This window comes from Rhinolophus hipposideros (genome assembly GCF_964194185.1).
Source record: "Rhinolophus hipposideros genome assembly, chromosome: 4".
Lineage (NCBI taxonomy): Eukaryota > Metazoa > Chordata > Mammalia > Chiroptera > Rhinolophidae > Rhinolophus > Rhinolophus hipposideros.
The window spans coordinates 21265712-21288192 of record NC_138050.1 but is presented as its reverse complement, the minus strand read 5'-3'; the positions used below and the strand labels follow the sequence as shown (position 1 = coordinate 21288192).

The following is a 22481-nucleotide window of genomic DNA, read 5'->3' as shown; positions in this document are numbered from 1 at the left end:
ATTTTCTTTGAGCACATGATGGTGAAGTAAATATTGAGCCATCAGATTGTAGTCAATTTGTATACCTTTTCTCCTCTTGGATTCTGACAAACTGCAAATTGTTTTTATTTGACGTCTTATATTAGTAAGAATAAGAATTGATAATGTATCTTAAAAATTTCTAAAAACAAGTCAGCCTATTGTAATGTATCTTAAAAATTTCTAAACACTAGTCAACCTATATAAAATTGTAAAGATACACAAATATAAGGCACTGTAAGGATAAGGCTTTTATTAAGAACTATGAATATTTTTTGGCATGTAAACTCTTATCTTCTCCAGGGATATTTGGTCTCTTGGCTGTGTCTTATATGAGCTCTGCACACTCAAACATCCTGTAAGTATGTTAATTGTCAGATTAATCTTGAATTATGGAAACTGTATAAATGAAATTAACTTCTGAGAGGAAAAGGTTAATGTTTATTTTACTAGGTTGTTGAAAATTATGTGGACGAGCTCCTAAGAATGATAGATCTATGTATGCTGACGTGGAATGATGTCCGAGCTATATTATAAAGTGAAAAATGCCCGTAGCCTATTTCCATTAAAACAATTAAAAAACTTTGTCTGAATATAAATAATCAGCAAAGGGAAAAGGTTCACGGGGCCGAAGTCTGTAGGAAATAAAGCCTACGTTTCCAAGAGCCTCTCCCAGTAGAGTGACACAGGATGCGCTAATTCCTCCAGCAACAAGTTGTGATAACACACGTGAGGTGCTGTCTACCACGGAAGCTCGTCAGAGACCCAGTGCCCAGGTTTCTGTTGGGGACTGGTTATGTAGGCACCCTCTACTGGCATGCATGAAGCTTCCAGACTCCCAGGAAGACAGCAGGTGTTCAGCATAAACATATCGTTTACGTACACAGTGTAGGCACAGGGAGCCACTCTGAACATTCAGGGAGTTGTGGGAACTCTCCTGACGCTGAAGTTACCAGGCATCAGCCAAGGGCCAATACTGTAAGCAGGCATTTCTAAGGATAGCCATGTTAGGCCTTCTGTGTTAACTCTTCTACACAGCTGACATTGTCATCATCATCATCATCACTGTTGTCCAACATCACACAGCTAGTGCTTACCAAAACCTGTATCTTTACTGCAATACCAGCACCATGCTGCTGTGCATTGTTTTTACAGTCATGCATCGCCTAACATCAGAGATGCACTCTAAGTAATGTGTTGTTCAGTGATTTCATCATTATGCAAACATGCTGAGCCTCTTTGCCTGTAAACGACCCAGAGCCAGCAGTCAATTCAACATCATAGTTGGGTCCAGCCTTTACTTTCAACGTCACAAACTTTTTGTTGATAATCCTTTACAATCTTTTTTATTAAATGTATTGGAGTGACCTTGGATAATAAAATTATATAGGTTTCAAGTGTACAGTTCTATAATACATCATCTATGTATTTGCATTGTGTGTTAACCACCCATAGTCAAATATTTTGTCACTGTATATTTGACCCCTTTTACCCTTGTCTACCTCCCTCTTCCTCTCTTACCCTCTGGTAACCACTAAACTGTTGTCTGTGTCTATGAGTTTTTGCTTGTTTGTCTGTTCATTTGTTGCTTTCAGTTTTATATCCCATATATGAGTAAAATCATATGGTTCTTGCCTTTTTCTGTCTGAATTATTTCACTTAGCGTTGTATTCTCAGGATCCATCCATGTTGTTGCAGATTTCAGTATTTCATCTTTTCTTATGGTTGAATAGTATACCACTTCTTCTTTATCCAGTCATCTGTCGAAGGACACTTTGGTTGTTTCCATGTCTTGGCCACAGTGAATAATACTGCAATGAACAATCGGGTACATATATCTTTGCAGAAAAATGTTTTTAGATAATTTTGGTAGATACAAAAGAGGGATTACTTGGTCGTATGGTAATTCTATTCTTAATTTTTTGAGGATCCTCCATACTGTTTTCTATAGTGACTGTACTAATGTATATTTCCCCTAGCAGTGTATGAGGGTTCCTTTTTCTCCAGAACCCCTCCGACACATGTTATTACTCCTCTTATTGATAATAGCCATTCTAACAGGTGTGAGGTGTTACCTCATTGTGGTTTTGGTTTGCATTTCCCTAGCAGCTAGTGAGGTTGAGTATTTTTTCATGTATCTGTTGGCCATTTGTATGTGTTGTTGGGAGAATTGTCTGTTCAGGTCATCTGCCCATTTTTTAATTGGATTGTTTGTTTTTTTGTTGTTGAGTTGTATGAGTTCTTTATATGTTTTGTATATTAGCCCTTGTTGGAGGTGTTGTTTGCAAATATCTTCTCCAATTTGGTTGGTTGCCTCTTTGTTTTGTTGATGGTTTCTTTTGCTGTGCAGAAACTTTTTAGTTTGATATAGTTCCATTCATTTATTTCTGCTGTTATTTCCCTTGACTTTGAGGTCAAATTCAGAGAATCCTCTCTAAGACCAAGGTCCATAGTTTAGCACCTATGTTTTCTTCTATGTAACTTATTGTTTTAGGTCTTGTATTTTAGTTCTTTGATCCATTTTGAGTTAATTTTGGTGTATGGTGACAGATAGCAGTCTAATGTCTTTCTTTTGCACGTGGCTTTCCAATTTTCCCAGCACCATTTATTGAAGAGACTTTCTTTTCTCCATTGTATGTTTTTGGCTTCTTAGATGAAAATTATTTGCCCATGCATACAAGGGTTTATTTATGGGCTCTCAAATCTGTTCCATTGGGCTGTGTGTCTGCTTTTCTGCTAATACCATGCTATTTTAATTATTGCCGCTTTGTAGTATAACTTGAAGTCAGGGAGTGTGACTTGTTCTTTTTTCTCAGGATTACTTTGGCTATATGGAGTCTTTTGTGATTCCAGATAAATCTGATGATGTTTTTGGTCTGTTCCTTTAAAAAATGCCATTGGGATTTTGATGGGGATTGCATTAAATCTGTAAAATGCTTTGGGTAATATGGCCATTTTAACTATGTTGATTCTTCCAATCCATGATCATGGAATGTCTTTCCATTTCTTTATATCTTCATTCTTTTAATAATGTCTTTTAGTTTTCAGTGTATAGGTCCTTCACATCCTTTGTTAAGTTTATTCCTAGGTATTTTATTCTTTTTGTCCAATTGCAAAAGGAATTTTTTTTCTCATTTCTTTTTCTGAAATTTCATTGTTAGTATATCGGAACACATGGATTTTTGTACACTGACTTTGTATCCTGCATCTTTACTGTATTTGTTTATTGTTTCTAATAGTTTTTTGGCAGAGTCTTAGGGTATTCTATGTAAAGAATCATGTCATCTGCAAAAAGTGGCAGTTTGACTTCTTCATTCCCAATTTGGATGCCTTTTATTTCTTTCTCTTGCCTGATTGCTCTGGCTAAGACTTTCAATCCTACGTTGAATAATAATGGTGAGAGGGGGCATCCTTGTCTTGTTCCTGATCTTAGAGGAAAAGCTTTTAGTTTTTCATCATTATGTATGATATTAGCTGAGGGTTTGTCATATATGGCCTTTATTATGTTGAGATATTTTTCTTCTACACTTATTTTATTAAGCATTTCAATGATAAATGGATGGTATATCTTGTCAAGTGCTTTTATTTGCATTTATTGATACGACCATATGATTTTTATCCTTTATTTTGTTTATCTTGTATATCACATTGATCAATTTGCATATGTTGAACCATCCTTGAGCCCCTGGAATGAACCCCACTTGGTCGTGATTTATAATCTTTTTAATGTATTGTTGTATTTGATTTGCTAGTATTTTGTTTGGGATTTTTGCATCTGTATCCATCAGAGATATTGGTCTGTAGTTTTCTTGTGTTATCTTTACCAAATTTTGTTATCAGGGTAATGTTGGTCTCATAAAATGAGTTAAGAAGCATTATCTCTTCTTCAATTTTTTGGAAGAGTTTGAGAAGGACAGGTATTAAATTATATTTGAATGTTTGGTAGAATTTACTAGTGAAGCCATCTGGTCCTGGACTTTTGCTTTTGGGGAGGTTTTAGATGATTGTGTCAATTTCCTTGCTGTTGATCAGTCTATTTAGATTTTTCAGTTCTTCATGATTCAATCTAGGAAGGTTATATATTTCTAAGAACTTGTCCATTTTTTCTAGGTTATTGAATTTGGTGGCATATAGTCTTTCATAGTATTCTTGTATGATCCTTTGTATTTCTGTAGTATCTGTTGTAAGTTCTTTCATTTCTGATTTTGTTTATTTGTGTCTTTTCTCTTTTTTCCATAGTGAGTCTAGCCAGGGGGTTGTCAATTTTATTAATCTCTTCAAAGAACCAGCTTTTTAATGCATTAATTTTTTTCTATTTTCTTTCTGTTCTCTATTTCATTTAATTCTGCTCTAATTTTTATTATGTTCTTCCTTATGCTGACTTTGGGCTTTGTTTGTTCTTCTTTTCCTAGTTCTTTAGGATGTAATGTTAGGTTGTTTATTTGGGATTCTTATTTCTTCAGATAGGCCTGTAATAATATAAATTTTCCTCTTATTACCATGTTGGCTGCGTCCCCGAAATTTTGAAATGTGTTTTCATTCTCACTTGTATCTATGTATCTTTTGATCTCTGTTTTTATTTCTTCTTTGATCCGGTGTTCTTTAGTAGCATGGTGTTTAATCTCCACATATTTGTAGTTTTTCCTGCTCTTTGCAGTTGATCTCCAATTTCTAAACATTGTGGTCAGAGAATATGTTTGGTATGATTTCAATTCTTAAATTTATTGAGGGTAGTTCTGTATCCCAATATATGGTCTATCCTTGAGAATATTCCATGAACACTAGAGAAGAATATATAATCTGGTGTTCTGGGATGAAAGGCTCTGTAAATGTTGATTATGTCCATTTGGTTTAATGTTTCATTGAAGGCTGATATTTCCTTACTGATTTTCTGTTTGGGTGATCTATCCATAGCTGTCAATAGGGTTTTTAGGTCCCCTGCTAGTATAATTGTGTTTTCGTCAGTTTCTCCCTTTAGTTCTGTTAGTAGTTGCTTTATATAGTTTGGTGCTCCCTGATTGGGAGCGTTTATATTGATAAGTGTTATGTCTTCTTGATGTATTGTTCCCTTTATCATTATGAAATGTCCATCATTGTGTTTTGTTACCTTTTTTATTTTGAAGTCTATTACATCAGATATCGTGTTTCCCCGAAAATAAGACCTAGCCGGACCATCAGCTCGATTAGATCCTTATGTTAATTTTTTGCTCCAAAAGATGCATTTGAGCTGATGGTCCGGCTAGGTCTTATATTTGGGGAAACACAGTATACAGCTGGTTTTCTCTGGATGCCATTTGCTTGGAATATCGTTTTCTACCCTTTCAAAATATAGACTTTGAGTTTACATTTGTCCTTGCAACTGAGATGTGTCTCTTGAAGGTAGCATATGGTTGAGGTTTGTTTTCTTGATCCAATCTGCTACTCTGCCTTTTTATTGGTGAGTTCCGTCCATTTACATTTAGGATGATTATTAAAATATGAGGGTTTCCTATAGCTATTTTACCTTTTATTTTCTGGTAGCTCAGTTTCTCCATTTTTTTCTTTGCATTTGTATTTCTGTCTGTTATTTTAGTTTGGTCGTATTCTGTGGTTGTTTTCCTCTTTTTTTATGTTATGTATCTCAGTTCCAGATTTTTTTTTTTGAGTGGTTACCATTAACCATATGATCTCACTTATATGTGGAATCTAAAGGACAGAATACATGAGCAAACTAAACAGAAATAGTCTCAGAGATATAGAGAAAAAAACTGATGGTTGCTAGATGGTAGGGGGGTGGGGAGGAGGGAGCAGGTGAGGGGATTAGAAAGCACAAATTGGTAGCCACCATATTGCCACGGGGATACAAAGACAGTTTGGGGAGTATAATCAATAATATTGTAAAGATTATATAGTGTATCAGATGGACACTTGTCTTATTAGAGATGGTGTAAATGCCTGATCACTGCACTGTATGCCTGAAGCTGAAGCTGAATAATATTGAATGTCAACTGTAATTTTATATATATATATATATATATATATATATACACATATGTATATATGTATATATATACATACATATGTCATAGGATGTGGAGTACAGCATAGGGAATAGAATCAATGGAATTGTAACAGCTATATACAATGTCAGATGGGTAGTAGATTGGGGGAGGGGCTTATTACTTTTTGGGGGGAGTAAATGTTTAACTATTACACCTGAAACTAATAAAAAAAAGTTTATGTAAAAGAAAGTTTCATATATACAGTAATCCCTTTTCTTCTGCATGCATCTTATCTCCATTCCCTTTTGCAAATTCAGACCTTCACCCCCCTCCCCTTTTATGTTTTGTTTTCATAAATTATCTTTATTTATGTCACAAATCATCTTCATTTCTTAGTTTCAGTAGCGTTTGTCTTCTTCTTCTCTTTTTCTTTTTTATGATTTTAACCCCTTTAACTTTTATGTTATATTTAAGTATATGATACCCTATTCTACAGAGGGGTTGCCACTTCCTGCTTCTGTCTATTTGTGAGTCATCTGATTCATAGTTTGATATCCTTTTGTCTTTTTGTTTCAGGTAGAATAATCCCCTTCATTATTTTCTGTAGTGCAGGCCTTGTGGTGGAAAATTACCTCGGCTTCTATATGTCTGGAAACATCTTTATTACTCTTTTATATCTAAAGGATAACTTTGCTGGATACATTATTCTTGGCTGGTAATTTTTCTCTTTTAATAGTTTAAATATTTGATTCCACTCCCTCCTAGCTTTTAGAGTTTCTGATGAAAAATCTGATGATAATCTACTGAGCTTTCCTTTATAGGTTACTGTCTTTTTTTCCTGGGCTGCCTTGAGAATTCTTTCTTTGTCATTAATTTTTGACAGTTTTAGTATAATGTGCCTAAGAGAAGACCTTTTTGATTGAGATAATTAGGTGTTCTGTTTGCTTTTTGGATTTGAAAGTCCAGTTCTTTCCATAGGTTTTGGAGGTTCTTGTTGACTACATGTTTGAATAGGCTCTCTGTTCTCTTCTGTGCTCTTTTATCCTTCTGGTTTACCCATTATTATTATATTGCGTTTTCTGATGAAGTCAGATAGTTCTTGTAGAATTCTTTTATTTTTTTAACTCTTGAGTCTCTTCTTCCATCTGCATCATTTCCAGATGTCTATTTTTGATATCACTAATTCTTTCCTCCATCTGGTCTGCTCTATTTCCTAAGTTCGCTTCATCTTTTATTGAGTTCTTGAGTTCCAGAATTTCTGTTTGGTTCTTTTTAAAAATTTAAATCTCTTTGGTAAAATATTCATTTTGTTCGTTGATTTTATTTCTGAATTCATTAAATTGCCTATTTGAGTTTTCTTGAGTCTTGTTGCATTTTTTTTTTCAGAACTGAAATCTTGAATTCTCTGTCATTTAAGTCACATATTTCCATGTTTAAGTTTATTTTCTGGAGATTTTTAATTTTTTTTCTGAGCTGCCTTATTACCTTGGTTGTTCATTGCCTTTGTGGATCATTTCTCTGCCTTGGCATCTATTGGAATGAGCTCTGGAGCAGGTTGATAAGAAGTCTTTCTTTTGTTTTTCAGTAGGCGGTGATGGAGCATTTTATTTTCTCTTGCACTGTTCCGACTTCTTGTAGTGAAAGATGCCTTATATTCCCTGGGGAGATGGTTGTCTCCTTTGTGACTATGTCGCCTAAGTCTCAGGGCACTACCTCCATGGGAGAATATGATAGGTGATGGGGTTCTGAGCCCCTGAAATCCCAGTGCTGCACTGCCTGAGCTGTCCTAGGTGCCCCTACTGGGATCAGCCAGGAAAAGTCAGGGTTGGGTGGCCTCGGAGAGCTGCTGGTTTGTTTGCGCTTTTATTCAACTCCCTGTAATGGCAACCGCCAGACTTCAGCTGCCTGGCCTCTGTATCTCCACCTTTGACACTAGAATTAGCCGCGGTGTGTGTCTGCTGCTCAGGAACTGTCTCTCCATTTTCAGGGCTGTAGGTATTCTGCTCTTTAACCTGACACTCACCGCTGTAGTTATTTCTGGGGCTTCATGCTAGCTCTGGGAAAGCGTGGGCAGGTGAGCTCTGGGAGGTTAAGGGGAGGCCGCCAGGCTTTGTTTTCTGCCTGGCAGGAAGGGCTGCTACACCACAAGTATTGCACTTCTGTGTTTGGTCTTTGCCCTGATTGCTAGGTTCAGCCTTATTATATGCTGATCACTCAGGCAGGAATGCTCAGGGCCACAGAGAGTGCAACTGCAGGCTGAATCCTCCTTTCTCCCAGGACCAAAGTGAGCTCCAGTCAGCGTCTGTGGCACCCACCTCTGCTCTTGTCTCTTCTCTCTTCCCCTGTTCATCCCTAGTCATGCAACTTCAGATGTTTCTATGTGCAGATCTTTCAGACGAGTGTGTGTGTTGCACAGGGAATCCTTTGTTGAATTATAGCTGTTCAACTTGTTGTAACTTCAAGGGGAGAGATCAAGAGGGACCCTTCACACTGCAATGTTTCTCACCTAATCCATTGCAATCTTATTGGCCCATCATCATGTATGCAGTCTGTGGTTGGCTGAAACATTATGTAATGTGTCACTGTATGTGTAAATAACTGAGGATTTCATACTATGGAAGACTTCCTGGTTTATGAAGAGTTTTTTTTTTAAATGTTTATGCTATGTTAATTTAAAAAGCAAGATGTAACATTTCATATCATTATGACCTCAATTCTATAAAATACACATTATTTATTAAAAAGATTAGGAGGTAATATACCTCTGGGTGTTGAAATTATACGTATTTTCCCCAACTATTTATAACTTCCTGTACCTTCCAGTTTTGTATAATGAGTAAATATTGATAATAAGAAAAAATTAAAACTAAATACACCTTGTCTTAAATAACATGCCATCTTGTTGAGTAATTGCCTGCAATACCTGCTCATGAAATACTAGTTGATGAAAATAATTTAGGGTGGACCATGGTGCTTCTAACTGAAGCTTTAAAAAATTGTTTTGTTTCATGATACTACTTTAAATACTAGTGTTGGATTTTTCTCTAATTTAGTATTACTATTCCTTATCCTTCAGTTTGAGAGTAACAACCTACACCAGCTGGTTCTGAAGATTTGTCAAGCACATTTTGTCCCAGTATCTCCAAGGTTTTCCCATGATCTACAGTCTTTGATATCTCAGCTCTTTCAAGTATCTCCCCGAGATCGGCCATCTATTAATTCTATTTTGAAAAGGCCCTTTTTAGAGAATCTTATTGCCAAGTACTTGACTCCTGAGGTGAGTTTTGAGGTTATTCTGCCTGGATTTTGACAGAGATTTTGGTTAGCAGGTCCTTGACTCATGTTCAATTTTAGGTCATTCAGGAAGAATTTAATCACAACCTCGTATGTAGAGCAAGATCATCAGTTTCTCAACCTGCTGGGAAGGTGGCCCAAGGTACGAATGATTTAATTATGCAATCAAAAAGCATTTATTACCTGTGTCTCACATGGTGAGTCATAATATATAGCTGACAACATTAGCAGGGAAATGTCACCAAATATATTGAACATGGACATTTAAAAAATATGAGCAATATAAGCAAGAGGAAAAACATCTTGTCCAGTGGTGACTGCTGGGTGTGCCTATATAGCTAGTTCATGTACGACCTGGAGGAAGCATCTTCTCTCTGCTTATTAGTCAGGAAAACTTCATGAAGCAGTACATTTGCTAAAGAAGAGATGTTTGAAGATGTAGAATTCAAACTTTTGTGTAGGGAAGGGATCAAGAGTAAGAGAAGGTTCACATACAGACATGGGATGACGAGATGAAGCTTTTTTGTTTTGTTTTTTAAATAAAAAGGATAGACTGGTGATTAAGAATTCTCTCAGAAAGGCCCATTGGAGCTTAAGTTAGGATTTTGGACCTAATCAGTAACAGTAGGAGAACTGTTATTATGTGACCTCCCAAAGAAAGCATGTGATACTTTATGATAATGATAAGTAGAGAAAATTTTAATGTCAGGAATCAGCTGATGAAGTGATGAAGTGCTGTGTGTGTGTGTGTGTGTGTGAAAGAGAGAGAGAGAGAGAGAGAGAGAGAGAGAGAGAGAGAGAGAGAGAGAGACATTAAAGAAAATTACTAATTCAGTCATGTTGTGAAATTAAGAGGAGCAGGGTTGAGCCAAAACCAAATGTCTGAACTTAAAGGATAAGGAGGAGTAGCAAATGTCCCCAAGGAATCAGTGATAGGGAAATAATAACCACTGTGGTAGAGAAACTAAAATTGAGGAAAGTTATAGAGGGAAAATGAATGAATGAGCCCCATTGCCATGTTCAATTTGGTTTGACACTGTTATGTGTTGGTTTAGGTTTAGAATGTTAGAAAGTAAATAAGTAAAGAATGAGAGAAAGTGCATTGTAAACATTTCTAATACAGGAAAGACAGGAAAACAAGAACAAATTTTGATGGCAACAAACATTTTAAAAGACTTACTAAATGATGAGGTGTCATTAAAAACTATGGTGAATGTTTAAATAAAAAAAATTATTACAGTAAAAGACACATTGCCATTAATCCCCCTCAAAATACTCCCCCTCACTTTGAACACACTTATGCCATCATTCTTGCCACTTTGTGAAGCAGTTCTGGAAGTCCTCCTTTGTGAGTGTCATAAGTTGCGCTGTCATAGCTGGCTCAATGTCCTGAATCGATTCAAAACGTTTACCTTTCATAATCATTTTGCCTTTGGGGAAGAGCCAGAAGTCGCACAGTGCCAGATCTAGTGAATAAGGTGGATGAGGTCACACCGTAATGTTTTTATTTGACAGAAATTGCCATACCAGAAGTGATGTGTGACACAAAATTTCATGTTAATGCATTGTTCACGATCCATGATTTATGGCACACTACCATTATTATTATTTTTTTGGTGGAAAGAAAAGAAGGTTTATTCAGAATGCTGACATTCTGGGAAAGTGGTAGACTCTTGTCCAAATGTTAGGGGAGTCTGGATTCTTCTTGATGCAGTGAAGAAACAAAGGTCACCAAGCTGATTAATATGGAAGCAGTGTTTATTAGCGATACATTCTCAGGGAAGAGAACAGGCCTAGCAAGGTTGGAGAGAGAACCTAAGCCTCTGGTGTTAGTGATATGTGCTCAGGGAAGAGAACAGGCCTAGATGATGTAGGGGAGAAGGGGAGAGAGAAAGAGGAAGGGAAAGAGAGCGAGGGCAAGAGAGCTCAAGTGCCAGCGAGAGAGCTGGCACATAAAGAGCTATGGCACACTTTAAAACCCACTGTCTCTCAACCGTAGCTCATATCCGACTGACTGCACTAAACAAGTTGAAACTTGTCATACACTGTTACTAAGGTTGGATGAGCTGTTCCCATATTGAAGAATCCTGCCTTTCTGTTGGATGGCACTCAGCATCAGCATTCACTGTGTTTTCGATCGCACCACAGACATTACAAACAACAATGTGATATGAATGGTGTGGCCTGATAATCCGAGCTCTGATGACTACTTTTAATTACTTGTGCCATTATCTTTTGCATATTGTTTCTGTAAATGTTAACATTAATTCTTAATTTTTTTTAAAGTGGTATTATATCTAAAGGAATCCTGGAAAAAATAGTTTTCTCCATTCAAAGAAAAGGCATAATAATTTTCCATCAGTACTTCTGTCACTGGGAATAAATGTCTCTGGGTAAAGTAAACTTATTGTGCTATGAAATATCCTTTATGTTTATACCTTCACTAGCATCAGTATTAAAGATGTGGAAATTTTTAAAAATTGAACTTATTTTATTTTGGTGAAATAAGATTCTGAAATACAGAAAGTGCGATTCCAGGGAAAGTGCGTCCCAAGATCAAGGATATCAGTGCCAATTAAAAGGAAGGATATAGTGTATAGAAATGAATGGAGACCACCACTTGGAGCCCAGAAGCCATCTGTAAGTCGTACTAAACCATTCTGTTTTTTTAGCAGATAGTATATTCTATAAGGTTACTTGCACATATTCAAAAGATACAAGGTCATTACTTTGGAATCCACTAGTTTTGAACTTATAATAATGTATTTCTGTAATGAGCATTAGACTGGTAATTCACTTGACAACTTCTAGTTGTTTTTTTTAAAACAATGCTATATTGTCTTACAAGTATTGTATACATTAGTTATAGTTTCCTTTTTATAACTAAAATACTTTTAATTTCTTTAAATAAATAGAGTTTTCCTATATAAGACAAATGAGTAGCATAGTGGCAGAAAACATGCATTTCATACTCTTAATTCTGACATGTTATATACAATTGAAGTATTTTTAAAAATTATATAATCATTGATCTTTTCCTAGAGATTCTTTATGCTTAGTCATTTGAAGCCACTTCAGCAGAGTGTTTAATCTTTCAGTTCATGCTAATGAAATACTTCTGGTAAATAAATAATAAAAAATTGAAGAATTGTATTTTTAAAGAAGGCTCATGGTATAATTAGAGGACCATTTAGAAGTACATTTACTAAGTGTTTACTTGCTATATAGACATTTTAGATAACGTGTTAATGTATAGTGGGGTTTTTTTTGGGTTTATAGTTTTTTTTTAACTATTAAATTACCACTCTTCATTTGCTAGAAGGTGGTTTAACTTTATGAAAGAAATTTTAAAAGTATGTTGTGATTTAGAATATTCTGTAGCAGGCCTGTAGGAGAGAAAAAATATCTAAAAGATCTGAGTGTGGATTAAGTTAGGAGAACAAATTGGCATTTTTCTAATCCTTTGCAAGCTTCTGCTAATACAATGAAATAAATGCGTCTCCACAGGAACCATCTCTGAGTCTGTTACCATTTGGGATTTTAGAGAAAATCCTAAAGAAGCTGTTTATTTCCTTCCAACATTTTTCTTTATTTCCAACCATTTTCCAACCTTCTCTTGGGTTGAATATAGGTAAAATTATAAAACTAAGAAAACTACTTCATACTTTAAATATTTAAAAAATAAATACATATGTAATTTATGTTTAGATTAATAAATCAAATTTTATATGTTTAATATTTAAATAGAAATATGAGAATGCCTTTTTATAAGTTGAAGATAGTCAAATATCTATAACTCTGTATGGTTTAATCTAATACATATTTATACATATAAATATAAAATAAATATATATGAAATATTAAAAATATATGAAAAAACCTTATTAGCATTAAAAAGAAAAAGTATGTTACTTTTTACAGTGAGGAAATTTGTTGGTTTCCAACTGCCAGCTCTAGGTCTTCCCAATAGTTTGACCTTCTTTTTCTCTTTTGTTACCAGCTGTTGAGTAGGCAGAGTTGTTCTGATTAATGTTAAATTGACCCTAAGTTGCTATTTAGCAACAAGATCTTGACTGGTTTTCATATGTTAATTTGGTCTGATTCTTATCTTCTACCTCATTGGTGTCTACTCAACTCTAAGATAAACATTTGTCTCTGGTTCTCCTCCTCCCATTCTGTTCTGGTTGGGAAGGGTGGTGAGGTCTAATTTGGGATGGCAATGTGTCTGTTACAGCTATTACCTGACTTTCCTTGTGTTTACTGGGGAAGAATGACTGAATAACTCATAATTTTGTTTTCTTCAACTCATGACATTTTGTATTTAGTCAATTTATTAGAACTTAAAATGTTGCAAATCCCCAAATTTGTGAGTTGCACAATAACATTTATTCTTCCATGAAGTACAGAAAGGTGTAAATAAGTTTATAGAAAACAGAAAATGATAATACTGAGTTTAGTTTCAGATCTTGGATGGGCTAGGTGTACTCCCTAGCTAAGTATTTTTGATGTACTAGCCATGAAGTATGCATAATTCATACCACACCCTAGCAAAATTATAAACTACCATATTACAGACTTCTAAAATCTTTTTCAATTCTAGGATTTGGGGATTCTAAGATTATTTTAATCTAAAAACAAATTTAATCTAAAAACAAGAGCAAAAACAACAAAAATATACCTTTAGTGCCTCGTCTTAGCTACAGTCACTATCAAACTGTCAATCATTATAGATTTGTATTATGTATTTTAAAAAATCTTCTGTCTTCTTTTTAATCCCTCAGATAAAAATGGTAGAAAGGCCCAAACCTGCTGCAGTGTGTGGCCATTATGACTATTACTATGCTCAACTTGACATGTTGAGGAAGAGAGCCCACGGACCAAGTTACCATTGTTTCCCTCAAAAAGATACTGGAATTGAGGAGAATTATAGTCAGGAAGAAAGTCACAGCCCATCACCAGGTCAATGGTAACGTGACAGTCTAACTGAAACTTTGTTCCTCTGAAAACATCTTGATATATCAATATTCTTTACTCTGCAATCCTTCCAAATTCTCCTAAAATAATCTAAGAACTTCCAAACTCTTCATTTTATATGCCGTGTTTCCCCAAAAATAAGACCTAGCCTAGCCATCAGCTCTAATGCGTCTTTTGGAGCAAAAGTTAATATAAGACTCGGTATTATATTATATTATATTATATTATATTATATTATATTATATTATATTATATTATACCGGGTCTTATATTATAGTAAAACAAGACTGGGTCTTATATTAATTTTTGCTCTAAAAGACGCATTAGAGCTGATGGTCAGGCTAGGTCTTATTTTCGGGGGAACATGGTACTTAATTCATAGTTCCCTTGACCCATTTATATAACTTATGAAGTTATACCTCAGTAATCCCTTGACCCTTTTTCATCTCAAATCTGATGTAGTTTATCTTCTTACTCATGCAGTCGTTTAACTATGGGCACAGATTCATACTCTTGAATTTTTAATGTTTTTTTCCTTCCTTCAAGTAAATTTCTCATGAAAGTAGTTGTATATTTATCATTTTCTCCAAGAGGTTATTCATATTCATCAATAATAATTAAATTATAATCAAATTATCATTTGAGGCATTAGAAAGTGAAATATGTTTCATTCAACATTTATATTCTTGGGAATTTTCAGAATATGGATGTATTAGAAAGAAAATAAAATACTTAAACTGCTTTTATGGCAGACTTTCAAAAAATTTACTCCATAACAAATTTCTGCATATCTACAATATTTTCTGTTATCTATTTCACACCAATGTCAGAGTTCCTGCATTCAGAATAATTGACATCCATCCATAGGCTTGAAGACCTAAGTCTGAGAATCATTTTTTTTTTTCCAAGTCAAGTTGTTGTCCTTTCAATGTTAGTTGTGGAGGGTGCCATTCAGCTTCAAGTTGTTTTTTCAGTCTTAGTTGTGGAGGGCGCAGCTCAGCTCCAGGTCCACTTGCCGTTGCTAGTTGCAGGGGGCGCAGCCCACCATCCCTTGGAGTCGAACCGCAACCTTGTGGTTGAGAGCCCGCGTTCCAACCAACTGAGCCATCCGAGAGGCAGCTCAGCTCAAGGTGCCATGTTCAATCTTAGTTTCAGGGGGCGGAGCCCACCATCCCTTGCGGGATTTGAGGAATTGAACTGGCAACCTTGTGATGGAGAGCCCACTGGCCCATGTGGGAATTGAACCGGCAGCCTTAGGAGTTAGGAGCATGGAACTCTAACTGCCTGAGCCACCGGGCCGGCCTGAGAGTCATTTTTAAACAGTGTTTTTGCCATCACATTTTTTCTTTCAGGGTTGGGAATTTGCTAACTTTTGGTGACTTATTTTTTGTTGAAATTTTGGATAAATAATGAAAAATACAAGAGACTATGTGACGGTGAGCCCATCAGATAGCTAATGAAAAGATTAGCTGTCGGAACAATAGGCATTTTATTTTTAAAGATATTGGGTGCCATTATACTTTCATCCATTTTCATAACACATTTTTAATGACTTCCATGATCATCCAAAGTTACCGTGTTTTCCCGAAAATAAGACCTAGCTGGACAATCAACTCTAATGTGTCTTTTGGAGCAAAAATTAATATAAGATCGGGTGTTATATAACATAAGATCGGGTCTATGTAATATAAGTATAATACAGGGTCTTATACTAATTTTTGCTCTAAATGACGCATTAGAGCTGATGGTCCGACTAGGTCTTATTTTTGAGGAAACAGGGTATGTGTTCCACTAGTTCAAATTATAATGTTCATATAAGATTCTACTAATGAGTGATAATATATTTTACATAGGTGAAGCCACAAAACTCCCTTGCCTTTTCTGTCACTGGGAAAATGTCTCCCACTCTTTGTCTAGATATGAGAGCTGTCAAACTATCAATTATTTTCCTTATTTATGATTTTATCCCCCAAACTCTCACATAACATGGTAGGAAAGTCCTCTTTACTGTGTGCTGCCCATCATAGTCCTCATCCTACTGTATCCCAGGATGCCCTTCTGATGACTTGACCAGTAACCCCCTCCTCATTGTTCTTCTAGGCCCACACCCCCAGCTTTCCTTTCTATCTGAGCTCAGATTACATGGGAATCCAGTCTTGATATACTTGTCTGGAGGAAGAGGAATCTGTATAGAGTTGGGGTGTGTGTGTGTGTGTGAGACAGAGACAAACAGAGATAGATAATGTATTTTGGAAAGCCCCTGTCTGACTGAATAGTTTTTCTCATGGAGATATTGTTATACACACCACTTAGGTTTCTGAGAGGTGAGTGCTACATGTTAGCCCCATTTGATTCCAGCACTATTTGTGTCAGACACTAGCCATGCACCTGCACATGCCTAATCTCGTCTCATCTTCATATCAATCCCTATGAGATAGCATTGTGCTCATTTTATGTATGAGGAACTAAGGCCCAGAGACCTTAACTGCCTGTTCCATCACATTTCTAAACGACTGACTTATTAATTTGACTCTTCATAAACTGCGGACTGCTCATCATGGTGTTCCTGAGGAAGTTATTTCTGAAATGATAGTTCTGTCTTTCCAAACAACTTTGTCATATGCTCGAAGGTCATACTATTATCTGAAATGTGGTAGTTTTCATTTAACAATTAGTAATGACAGGAACTCTTAGCAGGAAATTCTGCAAAAAAGATAAACATATAGAACATAGGTATAAACCTGAAAATGGTTTGACCAGAATTGTGCTGGAAAAATACCTTAAACATTGTGAGTCAGCTTAAGCCTCATTTTTTTATTCATGAAGCATTTATGTGCCAGCATGAGGGGTAGAAGTAATGGGACACCATCCTGCTCTTGCTGAGCTCAGAGTATAGGACAGGAAACATTAGCAACCATCACTCAAGTCAAGGCTGCCAAGGCTGAGGATTAGATACCCGCACAGGGCATGAGAAGATCCTAATATGGGTTTGTTTTTTCCCTCCAATGTATTGTGGCCTCTGACAGGACTGACCCAGCCCTGAAGGAAAAACAAAAATCACTGGATCAGAGTATTTTTCTGTTTTATTTTCTCCTGTATCCCCAATTATCACAATTCTCTTTATCTCCCTTCCTTCTTGATTCCAAAGATCTTCTTTCCCAATGTACACATTCTGAAACTTTGAACTACTTCTTGAACTCAGAACTTCAAGTCACAGGTGAATTGTGAATCTTATTACTAACCTGAAAATATACTGGTGAAATCGATGTCTAAGACTGGTTAAAATTTCTACTCAAGCTGAACATTTTCATTTCCTAAGGCCTGCTGAATACCTTCAGAGGAAATTTGAAGCGCAACAATATAAGTTGAAAGTGGAAAAGCAATTGGTGAGTAAAATATGAGAAGCAATTGGGAATTTCCTAATCGTGTCTCTGTTCACAAATATTCATGGATCCATAAGTCCAAGTTCATTCCACATAGAAGATCAAGTCTCCCCTCCACCTTAGTTTTTTAATAGCTTAAAGAAGAGTAATTGGAATAGACTCGAATCAGGGTCTGGGAAGACTGGCTTCTGTCTTTGCTGGCTCTAACACTTGCTGTGTGATCTTAGGCAGGTCATGCAACCTCTCTGAGACTCCGTTTCCTTTTCTATAAATGATAGTTTTGGAGTCGATGAGCTTCAAGGTCCCCTTCACTGCTACAATTCTTTTATTCTATTTTATTAGAATTCTACACATTTTAAAAAAGTGAATACTGTATTTTATTTGAAATAAAAGTTAACCTTTACCATTAAGTATAGTGTCAAAATTTAGGGGCTGAGGGAGACTGGATATGCATATCCTATTTGTATTGCTCTTATTTTGAATTGCTAAATAGCTCCAGTTCTATTTCTCTAATCTAATCTCATGTTTCAGGGGTTGCTAAACTTTTACTGAATTTTAATTTAACAGTTATAATTTGCCAGTTCAGAAAACGAATCTAGGTGTTTCATATGGTAGCATAAAGTATTGTTTTAGATAAACAACACCAATGGTTTTATTAATTTTCCGTAATTTTTAAGTATTTCATGCTTAAGAAAATTCTACTGCTCACTACCAGAGGCTCCTAAATACTGAGTTTGATTGGTGATGTAATTCTTGTTTAAAGAAAAAGGTCAAGGACAAATCAGAATATGTTTCCAAAATGCAAATATGTTTTACAAATTACTTCATTTATGTAATAGGGTCTTCGTCCGTCTTCTGCTGAGCCAAATCACAACAGAAGACAAGAACTAAGAAGTAACGGAGAAGAGCCTAGACTCCAGGAGCGGCTGTTCAAGAGAAACAAAATGAAGGAACAGGTTAAAAACAGTCTAATTCCAGGGCCACCCCTGTACTTAACTTATATCATTGTCTTTTGTATTGTAATAGGGTGTACTTTTACTGTCTACAGTACATGCCTGAGAGAGCCTGTTGCACAAACACTTGTTTTGCACACTCCTGTGAAGCAGCATACTGGAGGTTTTAGGGGATACAGAGATATATGTTTCACCTTCTCTGAGAATGCAGCAGAGCTAAGTTCATAAGGCTTTTGACCTTGGATTGAGAACGTAACTGCCATCATTAACAGTTTTGAAATTTGTATTCGCTTCCTTAAACTACAACAAACTGGGTGGTTTAAAGCAACAGAAATTTATTGTCTTACCGAAGTTGAAAATCAAGGTGTCAGCAGGGTGTCATGCAGGGTGTCATGCGGGGTCTCTGGTCCTGCTCCCCACATAAGAACACAGGACATGGTGAGGCCAAAAAGGAACACCCATGGAGCCATAGATAGGGGAGTCATACCATTATAGTTTCGCTGGCAGCTGGGTTGGAGACACAGGAAGTAGGAGCCACACGATCTGTAATCCACTCTCTACCATTTACTAGCTCAGTCACCATCTTCTCGCTAGCCCCCATATGCTGCCAGCTTAGTCACGGCAGTTATATTAGTGGTCAGTGGCTCACTGGTTACAGCTGACGGCCAACTAGCCACAGCTGATGGCCATCCAATCACAGTTGATGGCCATTTACTACATGAGCCAGCACCTCTCCACAAGAGGCCGAGAGCCTGGAAACTGTACTTCTGGCTTTGTCCCCATACAGGGCCACGCTCCCTCAGAAAGCTGGAGGGGAACCTTTCTTTGCCTCTTTCTAGCTTCTGGTGGTTTGTTAGCTATCTTTGGCAATTCTGGGCTTACAGCTAGATATCTCTATTCTTGGCTGTCAACATGTGGCATTCTCCCTCTGTGTGTCTGTCTTCACACGGCTGTCTTCTTAAAAGACATGAGTCATACTGGATTAGGGGCCTACTGTAGTCCAGTGTGACCACATTTTAGCCCAGCTAATTATATCTGCAATGACTCTCTCTAAATAAGGGCACCTTCTGAACTACCAGGCGTTAGGACTCCAACATATCTTTCCTGGGGGGACAAAAATTCTATCCGTAACAGGGTTATATATAAAAGTGGGATATATAAAGGAATTGTATGTCATTCATGCATTTGGGATTATATATAAAAGTGAGATCACCCCAAGCCACCATATCACTCACAGGGGGTGAAGTACCACAGCCAAACGGAAGACGGATGGAATATTGTCTTTAGGAGCAACAGGTTTTCTAATTCTAATTATATATCACACATTTTAAAATCGTCGGCTATCTCGAGATTATTTTGTTCAGTAGTTTGCAAACATTTACAAATTTTGGATTGCGATTGCTTTGCAGAAATATTGGAAGCAGTTGGAGGAAATACGCCAACAGTACCACAATGATATGAAGGAAATTAGAAAGAAGATGGGGAGTGAACCGGAGGTGAATAAATTCATTCTCCTAAAGGAAACCTTGTTCTCTTGATTTAGAGCTAACTAAATTGAGCCGGTATTAAAAGTTACAATCTCATAGAAAAGAAAACTTTATCTTGTGAACTCTTTTTTTAATAGGAAAGCTGTCAGATTTAATTGAAGCTTTGCTTTGTTATCGTTTATTTGAGGCTACACAGGTGATGAGGATATCTGAGATTCTCAGTTAGGAATGGCAGTTATGAAAAATGCTTGTTGATTGTCTTTCTCATGCATCAGTCAATAACTATTGACTGGGCAGCTAAACTATACCAGGACTGGATTAGATGCAGTAGGTAAGGTCATGCTCGTGAGGTAGGGAAAAGAGGCAGCATTTACTGAATTCAACTGTTGGAATAGTTTCAGATGCTGGGAGAAAATTCTAAAATCCATGCAAGACACATTTGTGTGCAGTTGAGATCGTTCTTGAGAATCCCTTTAAGGTGTCACATTGGAAAGTCATTTCTGCATCTCTCAGATCACTGCTTTTTCTGTAGAATTCCTGATGAAACAGCCGGTCTGTGTCTGCAGACCATGTTATATGAAAAACACACGGATATTTAAACACTAGCAACACTCTCAGTGCCCTGGATTATATATAAAAGTGGGATATATAAAGTGACTATGTCATCCTAATTCTAATTATATATGTGCTCCTATGCGAGACCTGTGGGCATGGAGACCAGAAAAGATGCAGCTGGGCTCCCATCTCACCTGCACTTGAGCTCACACTCATTGAGTAAAAGATTCATGCTGCTGAAGTTGATCTTTCTCTCTCTCCCCATCTCCCCCACCTCTGAGTGCCTATCGATGAATTAATACAGATGAGATGAGCGTGTGGTACAATTCAGTTGTACGTATTAGGCTCTGAACTAGAGCTTTCACATACTCTTATTTACTCCCCATACAGAAAAGTTAAGTAACTCATCCACACAAGGCAGACTAAATAAGTACCGGATTCTAAAACCTGTTCTCTTTCTAGCATATGCTCTTCCACTTATAAGTAGTTGGAAAGATAGGACACACATGTAGGAAGCAATTTTTGAATAAACCGCTCCGAAAGTCCACAGGAGTAAGGATGAGCAGACTGAAAGTTTTCATGGAAGAAGAGAGGTGGAGCCTAAGTGGAGTCTGAGAAGGAGTAGAATTTAGAGAGGCAGAGCTAAGGAGGAAAGCATTCTGAAAGATCCACGCAAGGGTTCAGGCGGAGGACAGGAAGTGCCGAGAGGGGGTGGGTTGGAGGTACTTCTCTCCAGAGCAGAGGCTTGGTTAGTGGTGGGGAGCCTTGTACCATCACCAGCCTTATTTTTACAGTAGGTCTGTGATGGGAAACCTGAGTCCAGGAAAGATGGAGAGTGGACATTTCTAAAGAGACCATGAAAGAAGCACTTGGGGAATTGGGGAATACCAAGCAGCCATAGGGAAAAGGAGCCATACGGAGAGCTTTATCCAGCCACTGCCATTGATTGTCCCTCAACCAGCTGAGTACCAACCTTGCTGACTGTATAATTTGTGTTAAAGGAGGACTTAAAAATAAGTCATGAAACCTATCTGGTGAAGAAGAGGAACCTGCCCATCTACCAAGAGGCACCTCAGGAAGAAGTCCCTGTGCAGGTGATGGTTATTGTTAGACATTTATGTGTTTCCCAGTGAGTTTTTCCCAAAGCTGGTGGTTCTTACCCCTCACGGTGCAGGGTAATCATGTGGGAAAATTTTTAAGAACTCAGATGCCTAGGTTTTGCCCCAAATGGCCTGGGGTGGGGCCCAGGCGTCCTTTTTTCAGAAGCTGGCTGGGTGATTTAGTGTGTAGTGAAGTTTCAGAACTGCTCTTGTAAGCATATGAAAGTTCGACTTTCTGGATGGTGTTTGAGTCAAGGTCTTAGACACATTGGTCAGGAAATCTGATGGCTGGTTAACTTCTCTTCTGTTTCAACCTTACATTTTTGGGGAGTGGGGAACTGTGAGCTGAATTATCAGACGGCTCTCGAGAGTTGTTTTCTTTTTTTCCTTCTGGGAAGTCTTTTACCTTTATCTGCCTCAAGGGCTTGAGTAAGAGCAGGTGAGAGGAAACGTGTTGAATAAAGGCTGAAAGGCCTCCCCGAATGTTTTGCTTTGTGCAAAACCCCGGGACCTTCCCATGATGCCAGAGAGACCTAAAGTGGACTGAGGTTGAATTGGTGGGATTGAATTGGTGAGGTTGAATTGGGTTAGGAGTCTAAAATAGTTGTATTTTAAGGAAAATAAAGCAATATACTTCTTGTACAGTTGAGACAACCAGACTACACAATCAAATCAGCTAAACAACTTCAAAAAAACATAAGTATGGTATATACGTCACAGTCCCGTTTCAGAGTTC

General features: G+C 37.0%; 1 protein-coding gene across 1 annotated transcript in view; it reads left to right on the top strand.

Annotated features, from left to right (window-relative positions):
• The window catches only part of NEK5 (NIMA related kinase 5), a 72358-nt gene that overhangs the window by 19973 nt on the left and 29904 nt on the right, over positions 1-22481 (top strand). Inside the window, 9 exon segments of the mRNA XM_081045390.1 lie at positions 322-376; positions 9076-9276; positions 9354-9435; positions 11803-11933; positions 14075-14259; positions 17587-17653; positions 18490-18606; positions 20013-20099; positions 21647-21739. Coding sequence (XP_080901516.1) covers positions 322-376; positions 9076-9276; positions 9354-9435; positions 11803-11933; positions 14075-14259; positions 17587-17653; positions 18490-18606; positions 20013-20099; positions 21647-21739 — 1018 coding nt within the window.